Consider the following 14,722-nt stretch of genomic DNA (forward strand, 5'->3'; position numbering starts at 1 on the left):
GCAAGGGGGCGTGGCAAGGAACAAGGGCAAGGTTGCTGCAGTTGACAAGCCGCAGTGCCAACGAGATGCCACAATTCGAGGGGCAAGTGTTTAAAAATTTATGTTGCAGGCAAGGACAACACTCCAAAAAAGGGCAAGGAGCTGGGGGGAGGAGACTGTTTTTTTTTCGTAAAAGGAGGTTAGTTAACATGACCTGCTGAGGTCCGAGGTCCACCCACCCACACACTCACACACACACACACACACAACAATAAACGAACGACGCAACACTTATGTTGGTTTACTTTCTCTGGCAGCCAGCCCCTCTTTTGGCCACACAATGAAGTGGCTCTGGTCGCCAGCAACAAACAGCTGCAGTTGAAACTACATACCAGGCAGTGTATGACAATTGCTGCCTAGGCTGGAGTATCTATGACCTTTCTGGGACCTCAACTGGTTGGGAATTCCAGCAAAGAAAGTTGGAGAAAGAGTCTTGTAATTATTTGTAGAAACTATGGGTGATTATTTAGAAGCCCAACCAAGTGCATTTGTAGTGCGACTTTGGGGTTCTATTCTCAGCATCTCTGGCCTGGTGACCCTGGCACGAAGACCCTCTGCATATCCTTATGGGTATGTGTGTGTGTCAGTGACGAAAACAAATGACTGACGCAGTTGGTGGGCCATCTCTTTCTGGTTTTTACGGCGGTTTCTTTCTAATTAAAGGCCTTGGTGCAGAGCTGGCTGGAATTTAATTTAAAAAAAGAAAACAAAAAAGTAAGAAAAATGGCCAAAATGGAGGCTCTACTCCGAAAACTCTTCACAGCTGCATTGTGTCCAGCAATTAAAGCAACAACACCAAAGTGTAGTACGAACACTAGAAAGAGATGGCAGCAACTGACAAAGAAAGAGAGAGGGCGAGGGCGAGGGTGAGGGCGATGGCAGGGCCGTGGGGCTAACAAAGTTCTTGTTGTTTGCTTTTTAATGGTTTTCAATGATTAAATTGTTGATAACAATTTTAAGCTGCACTTCTCTTTCTAACTATGCTATGGCCCTCTCTTTCTGGCCTTTTCTCCTCGTTAGCATCTTTTTTTTTTTTAACAACTTTATACAGAGAGTGGGGCGGGGGAGAAGTGGGGTGGCCATGTTAAGTTGAACGTGGGCATAACAATGTGTCCTTAACTTGGCCCACAGACTGCAATTTCATTCAATGATGTCGTCTCTTTCTCTATCCTGTCTCTTTTCTGCATCGCCATCGCCATTGCCATGCCTGTCCCTGTCCCTGCCAATTTCAATGTGCAATTACTTGGAATTTGTTTGAAGTTTCCATACAAGCTGGGAAAAACTTTTTTCCCTTTTCCCCACCAACTCCCACTTCCACTCCCACTCTCGAACACCCGCACAGACATTAAAAATTTAATTAGAGTGCCTCGACATCAGGAATCAAAACAAATCGGGCCCAGAAACTTTTCCAGCAAATTGAGTTGAACAAATTTGGAATTAATTTCGGGCCATCCCAACAGAGTTGCATAATCCCCCTCTCTTTCGAATCTGACAGTCCTTCTCCAACTAAATGATGAATTATGAAAGTCCTTACTCTATTACCTTGAAAGTTTCCTAAATTAAAAGCACATAACTTTGGGGAATCTGAATCGAAACTGAAGGGGGGGCAGAGTAGACAGATCTCCTCTTGGCTAAAAGCCTTAAATAAACGCCCGGGCTTAGGGATATTTTTTTTCTCCAATTCGTTTCGCGGCTTATGGTGTGTTGTGTCCTTTTTTTTCTGGTCCTGCGTAAGGAGCGCTTTGTCATGCTGGGGTTAAGCCTTCGTGGTTGGAAAAAGGGGATTTTCAGATGGAATAGAGCAGGAGGAGGTGGAGCATAAATAACGACACGTTGTGCATTTTGATGGGAGGGAATTGGGACTTTCTCTAACCCCGAAATGAAAAAAAAAGAAGCTGCCAGAGATCTCGACCCTGACTCCGGATTGCCCTTTTCCGCATCATTGCCTTACTGTATGAGCTCCAAAAAAAAAAAAAAAATCAGAGAATATATATAATATCGTATATAAATAAATAAGCCACCACCCTGTCGGTCCGAAAATGCTTTTATGATTATTACTCCTCATTTTTTCGATGATTTTTATGATTATTATGACTTTGATGTCAGTTAAATGATTGTAAATATTCATTGAAGCCATGTCCGTGTTGAATCTGTTCAATTGAAAGTTGAACCGCAAAAAACCCCTTTGTTGTTATTTGTTGGTATTTGTTGTTTGCCTTCCACCGCCAGCCAATCAAGTTGTTTTCACTGGAGTTTAGGTTCATTCAATTGCCCCGTGACTGTCAGCTTATCAAACACGCCGAGGGAAATGTGTATAAATTTTCGAAATATTTCAATTTCGAATGCAGTCGATGGTCCACCTCCACCTCCGACAACCGACAATACGCACTGTAATCGCCATAATAACGATCACAACAAACCAGAGCAAGTTGTAAACAAAAAAAAGTGCAACAAAATCCAACATTCAAATATTCAGTGAGTGAGTCAGTGGGCGGGGGCAGGTGGCTCGTCAAAAATGCACAAATGGAGCAAAATGTTCAATGAATACATATGTGATGGAATTTTCCATCTTACTTCGAATCGAACTCCACTTTTGGGCATGAATAAGGCATGAGAAGCCAGACACTAGCTCATCGATTGGAATGGAGAACAGAATTCCCACTGTAATGCTCAATAATTCATGGGGTTTTCATATTTTTGCTCCTCGTATCGTTGTATCTCTGTATCTCTGTGTTTTAGATACTTTTCGGGGAATCCTTTGAGGCACCCGCACTTATCAGCTAACTGGTGGTCGCCACTCCCCGGGGTCTCGACAGTTTTATGTTTCTTTTTATGAATTTTTGGCCAACATTTTAGCGCTTAACTTTCAAAACACAAACACTCACCACACCACATACCAGTAATAAAGAAACTTTTGTCCACTATCTGCTTTGCTGCTTTGTCAGATCTGCTGTAAATAGATACACCACACTCTATATAGATACACACTCTCTGTCCATATATGTATGTATATCATTCCTTGTATGTGTATGCTGTGTATGTGTATGCTGCACTCGCTTCTGATAAAAAATAAATATAATATATAGAAGTTATAACAGTAGCCGGCAGAGTTTCAACTTTAAAGAGTTTTTCCAAAAAATCGTTTAATTTATGCAAATGAAAAGTGCGCACCAGAGCTGCCGAGAGGCAAACGAGACAAACAAATTCGAAATTCGAAATTAATTTGCATTGAATAACAAAGGAAACGCTTCAGTTTCAATTTCAATTCCAGCCGAGGATAACGAGGATAACAAAAAAAACTGAAATACTGAAAAGATAAAAAACTGAAAAACTGAAAAACGTAAAACGATAAACGACTAACGAAGGAGAATGAAAATGAAGTGCCAAAGTGTTGAAAAGAAACCAAAATTGAAATTCAAGTAGACGCTAAACGTAAAGAATTTTCCAAAGCAAGTCAGTTTCGGTAACGCGCGCATTTCCGTTTTCTCAGTACTAGTTTCGTATCCGTTTTCGTTTCGTTTCCGTTTCCGTTCCGTACCGTTTCGTTCGGCACTTTTCAAATGGCTACCAGCTGCTTATGATGGAGACATTCCTCGTCCTGGGCCTGTGTTTCATCCTGTACGAGGCATTGGATTTCTTTCAGGGCTGCATTCACAGCAACACCCCCTCGCCCAGCGATCAGATCGAGGCCTATCGCCGGGAATTGGACGAACAGCGCCAGCAGCAGCAGCAGGAGCAGTTCCTGGCGGGATTGACGCCACTGCTGGGCGCTCAGTTTGCCGCCGCAGCGGCCGCCGCTGCCGCCGCCGCCGGCTCCCAATCGACGCTGGGCAGCACGACCACGCCAACCGCCTCAACGGCCAGCGTTATCAGTGATTCCTACGACCAGGAGTCGCAATCTCAGACACAGTCGCAGTCTCAGTCGCAGTCACAGAACCAACAGCAGTTGCACTCTCTGAGCACTCCCGGGCTCTTTCGTCCCGCCGCCTTGGGCTACTACGACCCAGAGGATCCGTTGCACGCCACATCCTCGCTGCCCAGGGACTACTACTACCTGCAGCAGCAGCAGTTGAAGAACAAGGCCAGTTCCAGGTCCCTGCTCTCGAAGTTCTCGTCCACCAACTCGGACAACCGCATCCACCCCGAGGCCGGGGCCGGAGCAGGACACAGTGTCCTGGGGGCATCGGTGATCACCAGCCAACCCTTGCCAGCTGGGGAGATACCGCCCAGTCTGTTCGATCAGCCCGGACAGCCGCCGGCTGTGGGTCCATTGCAGCTGCAGCCCTCGTCCCCGCTCTTCGTGGAGCTGAAGCGGGCCATAATCTGCCAGAACAAGCAGGGCCAAGGATCGTCCGGGGAGGAGTCTGCCGAGGAGCAGTGCCCGCAGTGCGAGGAGGAGCGAGAGAGTCGCTACCTGGACGACGAGGACGAAGTCGACGAGGAGGAGGAGTATCCCTCGCCCGGGGAGGAGGACGACGAAGACGAGGCCGAGAAGGAGCGCGAGTTGCACAACTACGTGGGCGGAGCCACCAGTGAGCCGGACATTTGTGCCGCCTCGCGCCACCAGCAGCTGCCCCGCATCCATCACATCTCCATTGACCAGCAGGACCATCGACCCTCGGACCTGAACATTGCCCACGTCGGCCCAACGCTGGGCGCCAATTCGCACGCCGACTTCAGGGAGATCGAGTGCGAACGGCTGCGACGCAAGTGCGTGAGCGTTAAGCGCATCTATAGCATATCGGAGAAGTTCTAAATCAGATCACCACTCTATCAATCTTTCAATTCGATAACTCAGTTCTCAGCTCATACCTGTACAAAGTCCAGCTATCTTTCTCTCTCTCACCATTGCACCAAAATCGAAAATCCTAAATCGAAAAAAACGAATAAGATTACGAATACGAAAAAGCTAAAAAAATAATAACAAGCCAAAATCAAAATCAAAATCGAGCATCGCCAAATCGAGCATCAAAAATCAAAATCACCAAATCAATCGTTAATCAAATCCAAAAATCGAGGCCAAATCAAAAGCCAAACTAATCAGTTTTCAAATTCAGAACAAATGCAACCAAAATCACAAAATTGTCCAAAGCGAAACACCCCACACAAGGTTAGCAAAAAAAAAAGTTAAAAAAAAAACAAAAACAAATACCAAAGAAAAAACGAAACCATAAGCCAACAAAAAACCAAAAGAAAACAAAAAGAAAAACAAACAATGACAAATCGAAGAGGAGCCAACCAAAAACCGACACAAAAATCAATGAAAATTGTTCGATTCAAGCATTTTGCTCAAAGAATTTGCACAGCATTTAAACATGATTTTAAGTCCTTTATGAGGGTCCTTATTTCTTGATTATTTACTGTTAACTATCCATCACCTGCCTGCGTACTTTCACCTCTCTTCACCTCAAAAAAGTTCACCTCAATCGTTATCGCCCGATCACCCAAGATCACCACGAATTATGGCGACCGTTGCACTTTTCTCACCACAACACCACCTACTCCCGGGGTCTTATAGTTTTCTCACAGCGCACTTCAAGCTCACCTTTTTAAATCTCACCTCACCTGTACGTGAAGACACTTCTTGAAATCATAGAGCACCCGCATATCCTGTCCACCTGCATCACCTGCCTCCTTTTTATCTCTCTCACTCTATCCACCCACTGTACTGCTAATAATTCCACAACTTTTTGCAGCTCGACACCAAAAAATACATAAGAGAAATATGAATAAGGAATAGTTAATTAAAATAAGTTGTAGGAAGGTCGCACATCCGATTCCTGTGACATGCCTGTGAGTTGCCTGAATATTTTTTGGGATTTCCAGTTGAGATTTGATGCGTGTGTTTCGCAGTTTAAATTTTTGTACTTTTGTTTACACTGTTGGCTTAACTTTTCCACCTATCCTGCCTTTTTTTTTAGTTTCTAGTTTCTAGTTCTGGTTTTTTGTTTTTTTTTTTTTTCGTCCTGTTTTGTATTTTTTGTGAGAATTCTTTGGGGGGTGTTGGGGAAGAGGAAGGCTGGTAGCTGGTAGCCACTTGGGAATCCAGGTCTGAACGGCAAATATGCTAACTAGTTGGCTTTGGCCAGGACACTGTGAGTGTCTCCAACCCATCTTGTTTCTTGTGTACACTGAGAGAGATTTTAATTACTTAATGGAAGGGTAGCAGGACTCTGACTTATAAGGATATAAAACTGAAAGATTTCTTCACTCCAGTTTTCTGAGTGTAGGTCTGTCGCTTTTAAACCTCTGCTTTTGAGTTTTATGCAAAGTAAATTGTACATAATTGTCAGGACTAGGAAAACACACTCACACACACACACACCTAAAGATGTATATATTTATATGCAAATGACAGGAACAGGAGCAGGAGCCGGAGCAGGAGCTGAAGTTTGAGGAGGAGCAGTAGCAGGAGCTGAGGACAATGACTAATTTTGCTGTCATTGTTGGTGGCGTAACACAAAAAGGAGCAAAATATAAAAAATGAAGGGATAGAGCAGGAAGCTGCAGAACATTACTATCATATCATACAAATTGTGCCTCACACTACATAGATAGCTGTCTATGTGTATATCCTTTCAATTATTCGATATATATGTATATGTATGTGTCTGGTGTGTGGTAGAGTCCTTCTGTTCTTTTATTCTTCACATTTCGACCAGTGGGTTGGGCCTTACCCTTGTTTTTCTGTTTTCGTTTCTGGTGACCATGTGTGTTTGTGTATCCTTGGCCCGCATCAAGTTAACTTCTATCCCCCCCTTAGTTGTCCCCTCCTGCTTCCCAGCCTGTTCTCCCCCCCCCATATACCCCATTTGTCTTCTGGCTTTGTGCTCCGTGCTCGGCGTTCAACGCTCAATGTTCGTAATCTTTTGGTCTTTTCTTCATCATCGTTTAGCTTGATGTGGTTCTCCCCGACTTAATCAGTTTTACTATTGTTTGTTTTTACCAAGGACCACCCCCTAAACCACGCACACCCTTGCACACACATATGTATGTATATGTATATCCCGCCACCCTCCTCCTCCTCTTTCCGATGCCTGGAGTGTGTATGTATAATTTTCGGCACTAACAGTTGTGGTCAACAATGTAGCAGTTGAAAGCATTATTTTTTGCTTTATTTATATACTTTTTTTATAATCCATATATCCTTGCTGCCTGCTCCTTGCTTCGCTAAGGATGGCCTCCCAGAAAAGTATGCTATGATTTTTGTTTTCTGCACAGCGGACAGGAACTGGCAATTATATTGCTAGTGTGTGTGAGAGTGTGTGTGTGTGTTGGACATAAATGCTACATCATGCCGACTATTTAAGCCATATAACCCCCCCACTCCCCTACACTCCCCCCCTGCAGTCTTAACCCACTCTCTGCCCCTCTCAAGGGCAATATTCTTCTGCATCATTAACCCGCCATGAGAAATGACCCACAGTCACGGTCAGCTTAACCCATTGACAACAGCTTAACCCATGGGCTGCTATCTTGTTGGATTTCCACAAAATCGAATCAATACCCACGGCTGGCTGGCTTTAAGACAGAGTTTAAGTGAAACAAATGCCTGCTACTCAGCCTCGGCTTAATTTTAACTTAATCCTTGAGAGAGTATGTGTGTGTGGGTGGATGAGTGTGTGTATGTGTGTGTGTAGGTACCTCTCCCTTAGTCATCCTTTGCGGGTTAATTCCCCAAGACGTATTACCCCTCCGCCAGTTATCCAACTCAATTAATCTCGCCAGTGACTCTGACTTTACAAAATTGATAGCTTCGTGCCGAGTGGGCGTGGCCCACGCCCCTTTTAGTGATTTATACTAGCCCGTGTTTAGGTTTTTGTTGTTGATTTTTAAAGCTTTGTTGGAACTAAAGTTGGAATGGCTCTTCGCATTACTAACTTCTGCAGAGCTAATTATTTTTCCAGCTGCCAACTTTCCATGGAATTTCTGCCATTTGAGGTAAAGCGCAACTTTGTCGGCTGTCAGCCGTCTCTTTCTAATGCCAACAGACTGTCTCTTTCTAGAACAGACTGGCTCCGAAGGGATAAGAGTCTGTTTCTGTTTGCTGATGTCTATTTTTTTTTTTTTTTTAATTTTTATTCAAAATCCAACTATGCCATTGTCAACGTGTTCTCTTATCCTAGTCCTTGTGCTCCTGTGTCCCGTTAGCCCCAACTAACTGTACTCGGAGCCCATTTTCTTGTTGCCCGCATTGGCCACACGTCCTTTCAGGGATCGGACCGCCTGGTTGGGCAGACATCCGCGCTTCTGGAGGTCGTCCAGCTTGACGGCAATCACCGTGTCGATCTCCTTCTGGCGCAGCGCCTCGGCGGCCCTGTCCCGCTCGAAGGTCAGGTTGGTCATCTCCAGCTCCCGGCGGCGGGCCTTCTCCCGCTCCTCGATCTGGCAGGCGACACTGGTGCGGAGGCAGGCCTTCTTCTGGGCCTGCTCGTCAGCCTCCCGCTTCAGCTGCTCCTCCAGCTTGGCCCGGTACGCGATCATATCCTTCAGCTCGCGCTCCCGCTGCACATAGTAGCAGGCCTTCATCTTGCTGAGGTGCTCCATCTGTTCCAGGTTGCCGCGCTTCAGTTCGGCGGCCATGCGGCGCTCCTTCTCGGCGGCCATGCGCTCGTTTTCCCGGTACTTGCGCTCCAGGCGCTCGTGCTCCGCCAGGAAGTGCATCTCCTCGCGGTTGTCTTTGGCGTCGAGGATCTTCTGGCCGACGGCGAAGAGGACGTCCCGCTTCCGTTTCGCGTCCGCCTCGATGGCCTCCTTCTCGGCCCGCTGGGCGCGCAGCTCCTTCTCCTTGAGCTTCAGGTACTCGTAGGCCCGCGTCTCGTCCCGCTGGTCCTGCTCGCACATCATCCGCACAAAGTTGCGGTGCAGCTTGATGTACTTGTTGAGCTCGTCGCGGTAGGCGGACTTGCGGCGCGACATGTTCTCCACCTCGGCGGCCTCGGCCTTCTTGTTCTCCTCGATGAACGCCCGCATGTCGCGGGCCTCGAGCCGCAGCCGGTCCTGGGCCATGAAGCGGAGCTTCTCCCGGTCGCTGATCTGCTCGCGGACGGCCATGCCGAACTGCTTGCGGCGCTCCTCCTCCGCTTGGTCCTTCTCCTCGACGGTGCCCCACTTGGCGTTGTTGTAGGCCAGGTTCTTGCGGGCCATCTCCTCGTCGTGGTCGCTCTGGATGCGGTTGAGAAGCTTCCGCTCCTGGATCTGGGCCGTCCACATGGCGCTGCACTTGGCCTCCGAGATGGCCCGGGTGGCCTCCTTCACCCGCTCGTCCGCCTCGTACTTGGCGTCGAGGGCGCGGTGGAGGACCTGCAGGCGCTTCGCCTCGATCCTCCGCTCCTCGTCCACGTCCTCGTCGGCCTCCACGTCGTGCTGCTTCTCCGCCTCGCGCTCCTTCTCCCGCCGCTGCTCGTCGATGTCGTGGTAGTAGTTGCGCATCCTCTCCGCCTCGGCGGTGTGGTACTGCTGCTCCTCCATGCGGCGATCCTGTTCGGCCCGCCGCTCCTCGGTGGTCTTCGGCCTCTGGGCCCGCATCCGCTCCAGCTCCGCCAGCGACAGCTCCGCATAGCCCTTCGACTCCCAGGACTGGCCCTTGATGTGGAAGAACGTGGCCTTGGCCCCGTCATAGTTGCGGCCTCTGGGCGCCTTGCCCCCGGCCGCCTTCTGCCGCCCGGGCACCGGCGGGGGTCCTGGCGGGCGGGTGCCCGGGGGCAGGGGCCGACGCTGGTCCTTCGGCTTGACGGGCTTGTCGCGCCGACTGCCGCACTGCGGCTCCTCCACGATCGCGGCCAGGGCCGGTGCCTCCACGTAGATGGGCCGCCGCACCCGGTCATAGCAGTCGGGCGGGAGCTTGGTTCCCGACCGCGACCGACACGGCATCACCATCGGCATCTTGGGATGGACTCTCTATCGGCAGTTGGGCAGTAAGAAATATAATATCGGAGACTGGTCGCTGGAAGTCTGTTTGTGTTGATCTGGTTGCCTGTTTCGGATGTTTTGTTGGATTGCCTCCACAATCTGACACTCCGAGAGTCTGAATTTAATCCGAGAGCCGACTCTGCCGGGGCTGGGGTTTTTTTTTGGATGAAAACTAAAGCATTCATCGCCGCCACACTCGAGGGTTGTGGGTCAAGGGGCGGGCGGACTGCAAAAAATATTTAATATTTTATGGCCGAGGGAGTGCATTTACTTCCGCCTGCTTCGCCCTGCATTCGAAGGCGTTGAGGCTTGCATTTCGGACCACTCTAATGGCGCCTTTGCCAGCCACGCCCCCTCGCCTACCCACCCCAACCAGGAGGCATGAAAATTTAATTACACGCCTCGCTGCAGGCCTGTGACTGAGTGCGGAGGGGTCACAGATTAGTGGCGAGCTGTAAAAATAAAAAAAAAAGGATAATTAGCTGTGAGACTACTTTAAAATATTTTGGGGGAAGAGAAGTTAATAGATGTCCTGCAGGTGGGGGAGGGAGCGGGAGGGAGTGCCTGTCACAGTCAAAGATTATTCGTCAGGCTGGCTTTGTTTCTGAAAATGAATTTGTCAGAGCCTGACTCGCCGGCTAATAGCGACTAATTTTTGTCCTTTGTTCTGAATCCGAATCCTTTGGCCGAATCCTTTGAGTCTTCGAGGCGCACAGGTCGCACCTGTCCTCATCCCTGGAATAACAACAACAACAACAATGCTTTTCGCATTGTTTATCCTGTCTATTTGTGACCGTTGTTGTCAGGCGCACAAAGACATCGTCCTGGCATTCTGGTATTCTGGCATTCTGGCATCCTGGCATCCTGGCACGCCTGTCACTCCTGTCCGCCCCGGGGCGCACTGATTGTATGGATGTTCTATTGGATGGCGGACGGGGGTATTGGATTGGATGGTAACATCACCATGGACACAGCACAACACACCACACCACACCACACCACACCCACTACCCACTTGGAGCGAAATCCGCAAAATATTCAGCCACAATGGCCACAGAATATCATTTACTTCAGACATCATTGCGATGATGATGTTTCTCCCGTTGCCGTTGCCGATAATAATGATGATTTCCTTCGACAACTGCCAATGAACTGAGCAAAAGTTGCCATAAATATGAATTATTTTTGTTCACAAAAATCATATTATACGTAATACGCCCACGACCCAACCCCCCCAACTCACCAAAGCCGAAGCCATCTCGACAAAAAAACTTTTCCACATTTCAATGGCAATAAAAGTGATTTAATAAGGCGAACAACAGCCGAAATATAGGAAAATAAATGGTTAAGTGTTCGGGGAAGGGCCACAAATGGCATTATATGAAATATATAGAATTTTTATGGCAGGAAATGGCAAGTTTTTCGACTTCTACAGTTCCCAGAGTTTAAAATTAAGAAGTTTGTCTTTAAGCCCGACTTTCAGGCTTTCCCTAATTTATATTCAAGTCTTAAATACTAGGCTTAGTACATCCATTAAATCCTTTTCTTTTTGTGTAAAAAAAAACAGCCTGAAACCAAAAACAAAATCAATTTTATTTGTCGCCACCGACAACAAAGCTGAAGGATAATGGAAAGGGTAGCCTGGGTGGGAGGTCTTGTGGTGCCTGCCACGCCCATTGCGTGTGATTAAGTGCGCGTTTAATGTGCACGCCATGACCATAAAACAAATTGTATGCAATCCTGGCAGCGAAAGCTCGCAATTTACTCGCCACCCCCCCCTTCTTAGTCCTTTTTCCACTCCATCCAGAATCCTTCTTGGTGCGAATTCCCCAACAGATTTCGACTGGGACCTGAACTTTTGTCCGCTCCTCTGCTCGCTTTGAAATGTAAATACGGCTCATTATTTCCAATGCCCTGCCATTCATTTGCGAACTTTGCAGTTTTCTCTGAACTTTAACTTGGAACCCCGCACCAACTTCCACCTAAGGAGGAGTGGACAGGGGACTCGACACATACTCAACGGAATGGGATGATTTTTAGTTTAGTTTTTTGGTTCAAAATGAAAAGATAGAAGCTCTTATTATTAGATAGTTACTTTTTGGTATTTTTTTTTATTCAAAATCCTTCACTAAAAACCCTTCTACTCCAACACCTCGAACCCCCCACAGAGAGTAATTCAGAAAAACCCCCCTTTTTTTTGCGTCCTGGCATGAAAATGTAATTGAATTCCCTCTGATTTATCACAACCACTGTGCCATGGGCCGGGATATTGTGACCGGGCTCACCTTTAATTAACTGTAATGCCATCAGGACACACAACGTGTGTGTAATGTCCTCAATTTTTCCTCACCCGGTGTCCAGTTCTCCGGTTTATTATTTTCACTTAATTTTTGCCAGAGTTTGCTTCGCATTTCTCACTTCCCAGCTTCTGTATCCATGAAGAGGGTATTTAGATCATCTTAGGAGCTGGATAAGGCGTGTCCGCGTGTCCGTCTGTCCGCCAATCTGTTTCACAGTGATGTAGTTTCTACAATTTTGAAGCTATCGTCTTGAGATTTGAATCGGAGGACTATCGATTTATTTAGGAATATATCTTCAAGGGTATATAGTATTCGATTCATTGGCCAGATTATTCTCTCAGCTAACGCCTGTTGGTGTTTTGTTTCTGTTCACCCCTGAACTTTTGGCCCAACTGGTCTGGTCATTCAATTTACGTGCCTTGGACCCGTCCCCAAATGGCAAATCATCACAGCTAGACAAAAAAAAAACACACAGACAGAAAAAGTACAAAAAACAGTGGAAATGTGAAGGAAAAGCCAAGAGAATGAAACGAAAAGCCTTCGGAATGTGGGAATCTTGTTTGTATAACCAGAGCTGCGGCAAAATGTTGTTCAAATTGACTTGGCCTCGGATGACTCGGCAGGTGGTGGTGGTGGTGGTGATGGTCCTCTGGCTAAAAGGATACCCAAGGATACGGGCGGACGAGCTTGGGGGGCAGAACTTCCTGCCAAAGGGACAAAGTCAACGACAAAGGAATGTTTCGCCTGCTGCACAATGGCAAATAATTCATAACTTGGCTCAAAAGTTTGATTTAGCTGCAGTTAATACAGTGGCTGGCAAGGACCTGCTTCTCCTTCCCTTCTCCTTTCTTCCTCCTTGCTGGATCCTTGCTGTACTGCTGGCAACATATTTTGTAGTCCCTCCATCCTGTTGGGCATACGTCGGTTTGCATAAATTTTTTCTTGTGCCTCTGCCAGGCAGGAGGAGACGGAGGACTCCTGTTGACAGCCTCGATTCTCCTCCAGCTCCTCCTGGTAGCCCCTGGTAGCCCCTGGTAGGAGATAAATTACGCCCCAAGAAGCGGAAGAGCCAACGGAAAAGCCAGGGCAGAATCCAAAAGCTCCAAAGAGCCTCAGAGCCAACTGGCAACTGTATGCTTATTTTTCTTCAAAAGAGATGGCAATGCACTATGGGGAATTTGGCCGATTTCATGGTATTAATTAATAACTTTTAAACTAAGTAAAATTTTTCGAAACGGTTTTTTTATTATTGTTATAGACACCGATAGGAATGTTTTTAGAAAAATGGGCGTGGCTCCGCCCCTTCCCTGACGAAATATTATTTATTAACTATTAAACTAAACAAGATTTTTCGAAACGGTTTTTTGCATTAGGCTTATGAAGATCGTTGGAAATATTTTTTGGTAAAATGGGCGTGGTTCCGCCCTCCCATTTGGATAAATTAATTAATAACTTTTTAAACAAATAAGATTTGTCAAAACGGTTTTTTTTTATTATTCGCCCTCCCAGGACTAGAAACAATTTTTTTTTATTTCAAATAGAAAAATTGATAAAGTGAAAACCAAATAATACACTAATAAGTTTATCAAATATTTTCATTTTCAAGGTCTTCGTCAGACATAAAATAAAAATCGTCAATTTCATCTCCAATTTTCTCAATTTGATCCTGGCCTTCAAAATTGCACAATAAAAGGCTTAAAACTTCTTAAGGAAGTTCCATACTTTTATGCTTCCGAATTCGCTTCATAGGGTTTGTTGAAGAAATAACAGGATCAGAAGTATCTAAGGCTCTGTTGAAAACATCCATGAAATTATTAACACGACTATGCTTCCGTGGGTTATGCAGTCTATCTTTTTTATAACTTTTTTTGCGTGCTTCCGACGCTTCTTCTCCGAAACAGCCAACGGGAAGTATTGTATTTTCCATAATTTGCCTTGAGTGGACAATAATTTTGTGAACAGTTGCCGTCATTGGCAACCATGGATAACAATCCACAATTTGTTCCCCAGTTTTAAAACGAAATTGTTCAAATTTCTCCAAATCAATTGGCAGTTGACAAGACAAGAAAATGAATATAACTCTTAAGTTCCGAATTTGCAAGCAATTGGCAAACTTCTTCTCAAAAAAATTTTTTTTTCTCTTGCATATCTTCCAGTTACCATTTATATTTAGGCAAAATAAGCTATTCTTTTTCAAATTGTTTTTGTGTTTTACAACATCCATGTTTCTACTTATTTTGCTCGAAATAAAATCAAGAATTGATCTTTCTTGGTTTGAGTTCTTCGTCTTCGTACGCCATACTTCAAAAAGCTCCGCGTTCGAAAACTCGAAGACACCTGACAAAAAACGAAATTACGCAGATTGTGCGCATTTTTGCACATTGAGACAAATTTCCTTTTATTCATAATTAATGGCTCTACGACATATATTAAACTTACACTGTTGCAACGATATGTTTTTTTTGTAAGTC

The 14,722-nt window shown here is 46.1% G+C and overlaps 3 protein-coding genes across 9 annotated transcripts in view; 2 read left to right on the forward strand and 1 right to left on the reverse strand.

Moving 5' to 3' along the window:
* rg (A kinase anchor protein rugose) overlaps positions 1-14,722 on the forward strand; it is a 152,771-nt gene that overhangs the window by 74,637 nt on the left and 63,412 nt on the right. The gene's annotated exons all lie outside the window — the stretch shown is intronic.
* LOC108128984 (uncharacterized) lies at positions 3,373-4,795 on the forward strand. The gene has a single exon (XM_043209787.2). It carries the CDS (start codon positions 3,617-3,619, stop codon positions 4,793-4,795), a length of 1,179 nt encoding a protein of 392 aa, XP_043065722.1. The 5' UTR covers positions 3,373-3,616.
* Positions 8,077-10,053, reverse strand: LOC108128983 (uncharacterized). Its single transcript, XM_017246889.3, has one exon. It carries the CDS (start codon positions 9,922-9,924, stop codon positions 8,197-8,199), a length of 1,728 nt encoding a protein of 575 aa, XP_017102378.1. The 5' UTR covers positions 9,925-10,053; the 3' UTR covers positions 8,077-8,196.

The sequence above is a fragment of the Drosophila bipectinata genome, chromosome XL (genome assembly GCF_030179905.1).
Source record: "Drosophila bipectinata strain 14024-0381.07 chromosome XL, DbipHiC1v2, whole genome shotgun sequence".
NCBI classification, from domain to species: Eukaryota; Metazoa; Arthropoda; class Insecta; order Diptera; family Drosophilidae; genus Drosophila; species Drosophila bipectinata.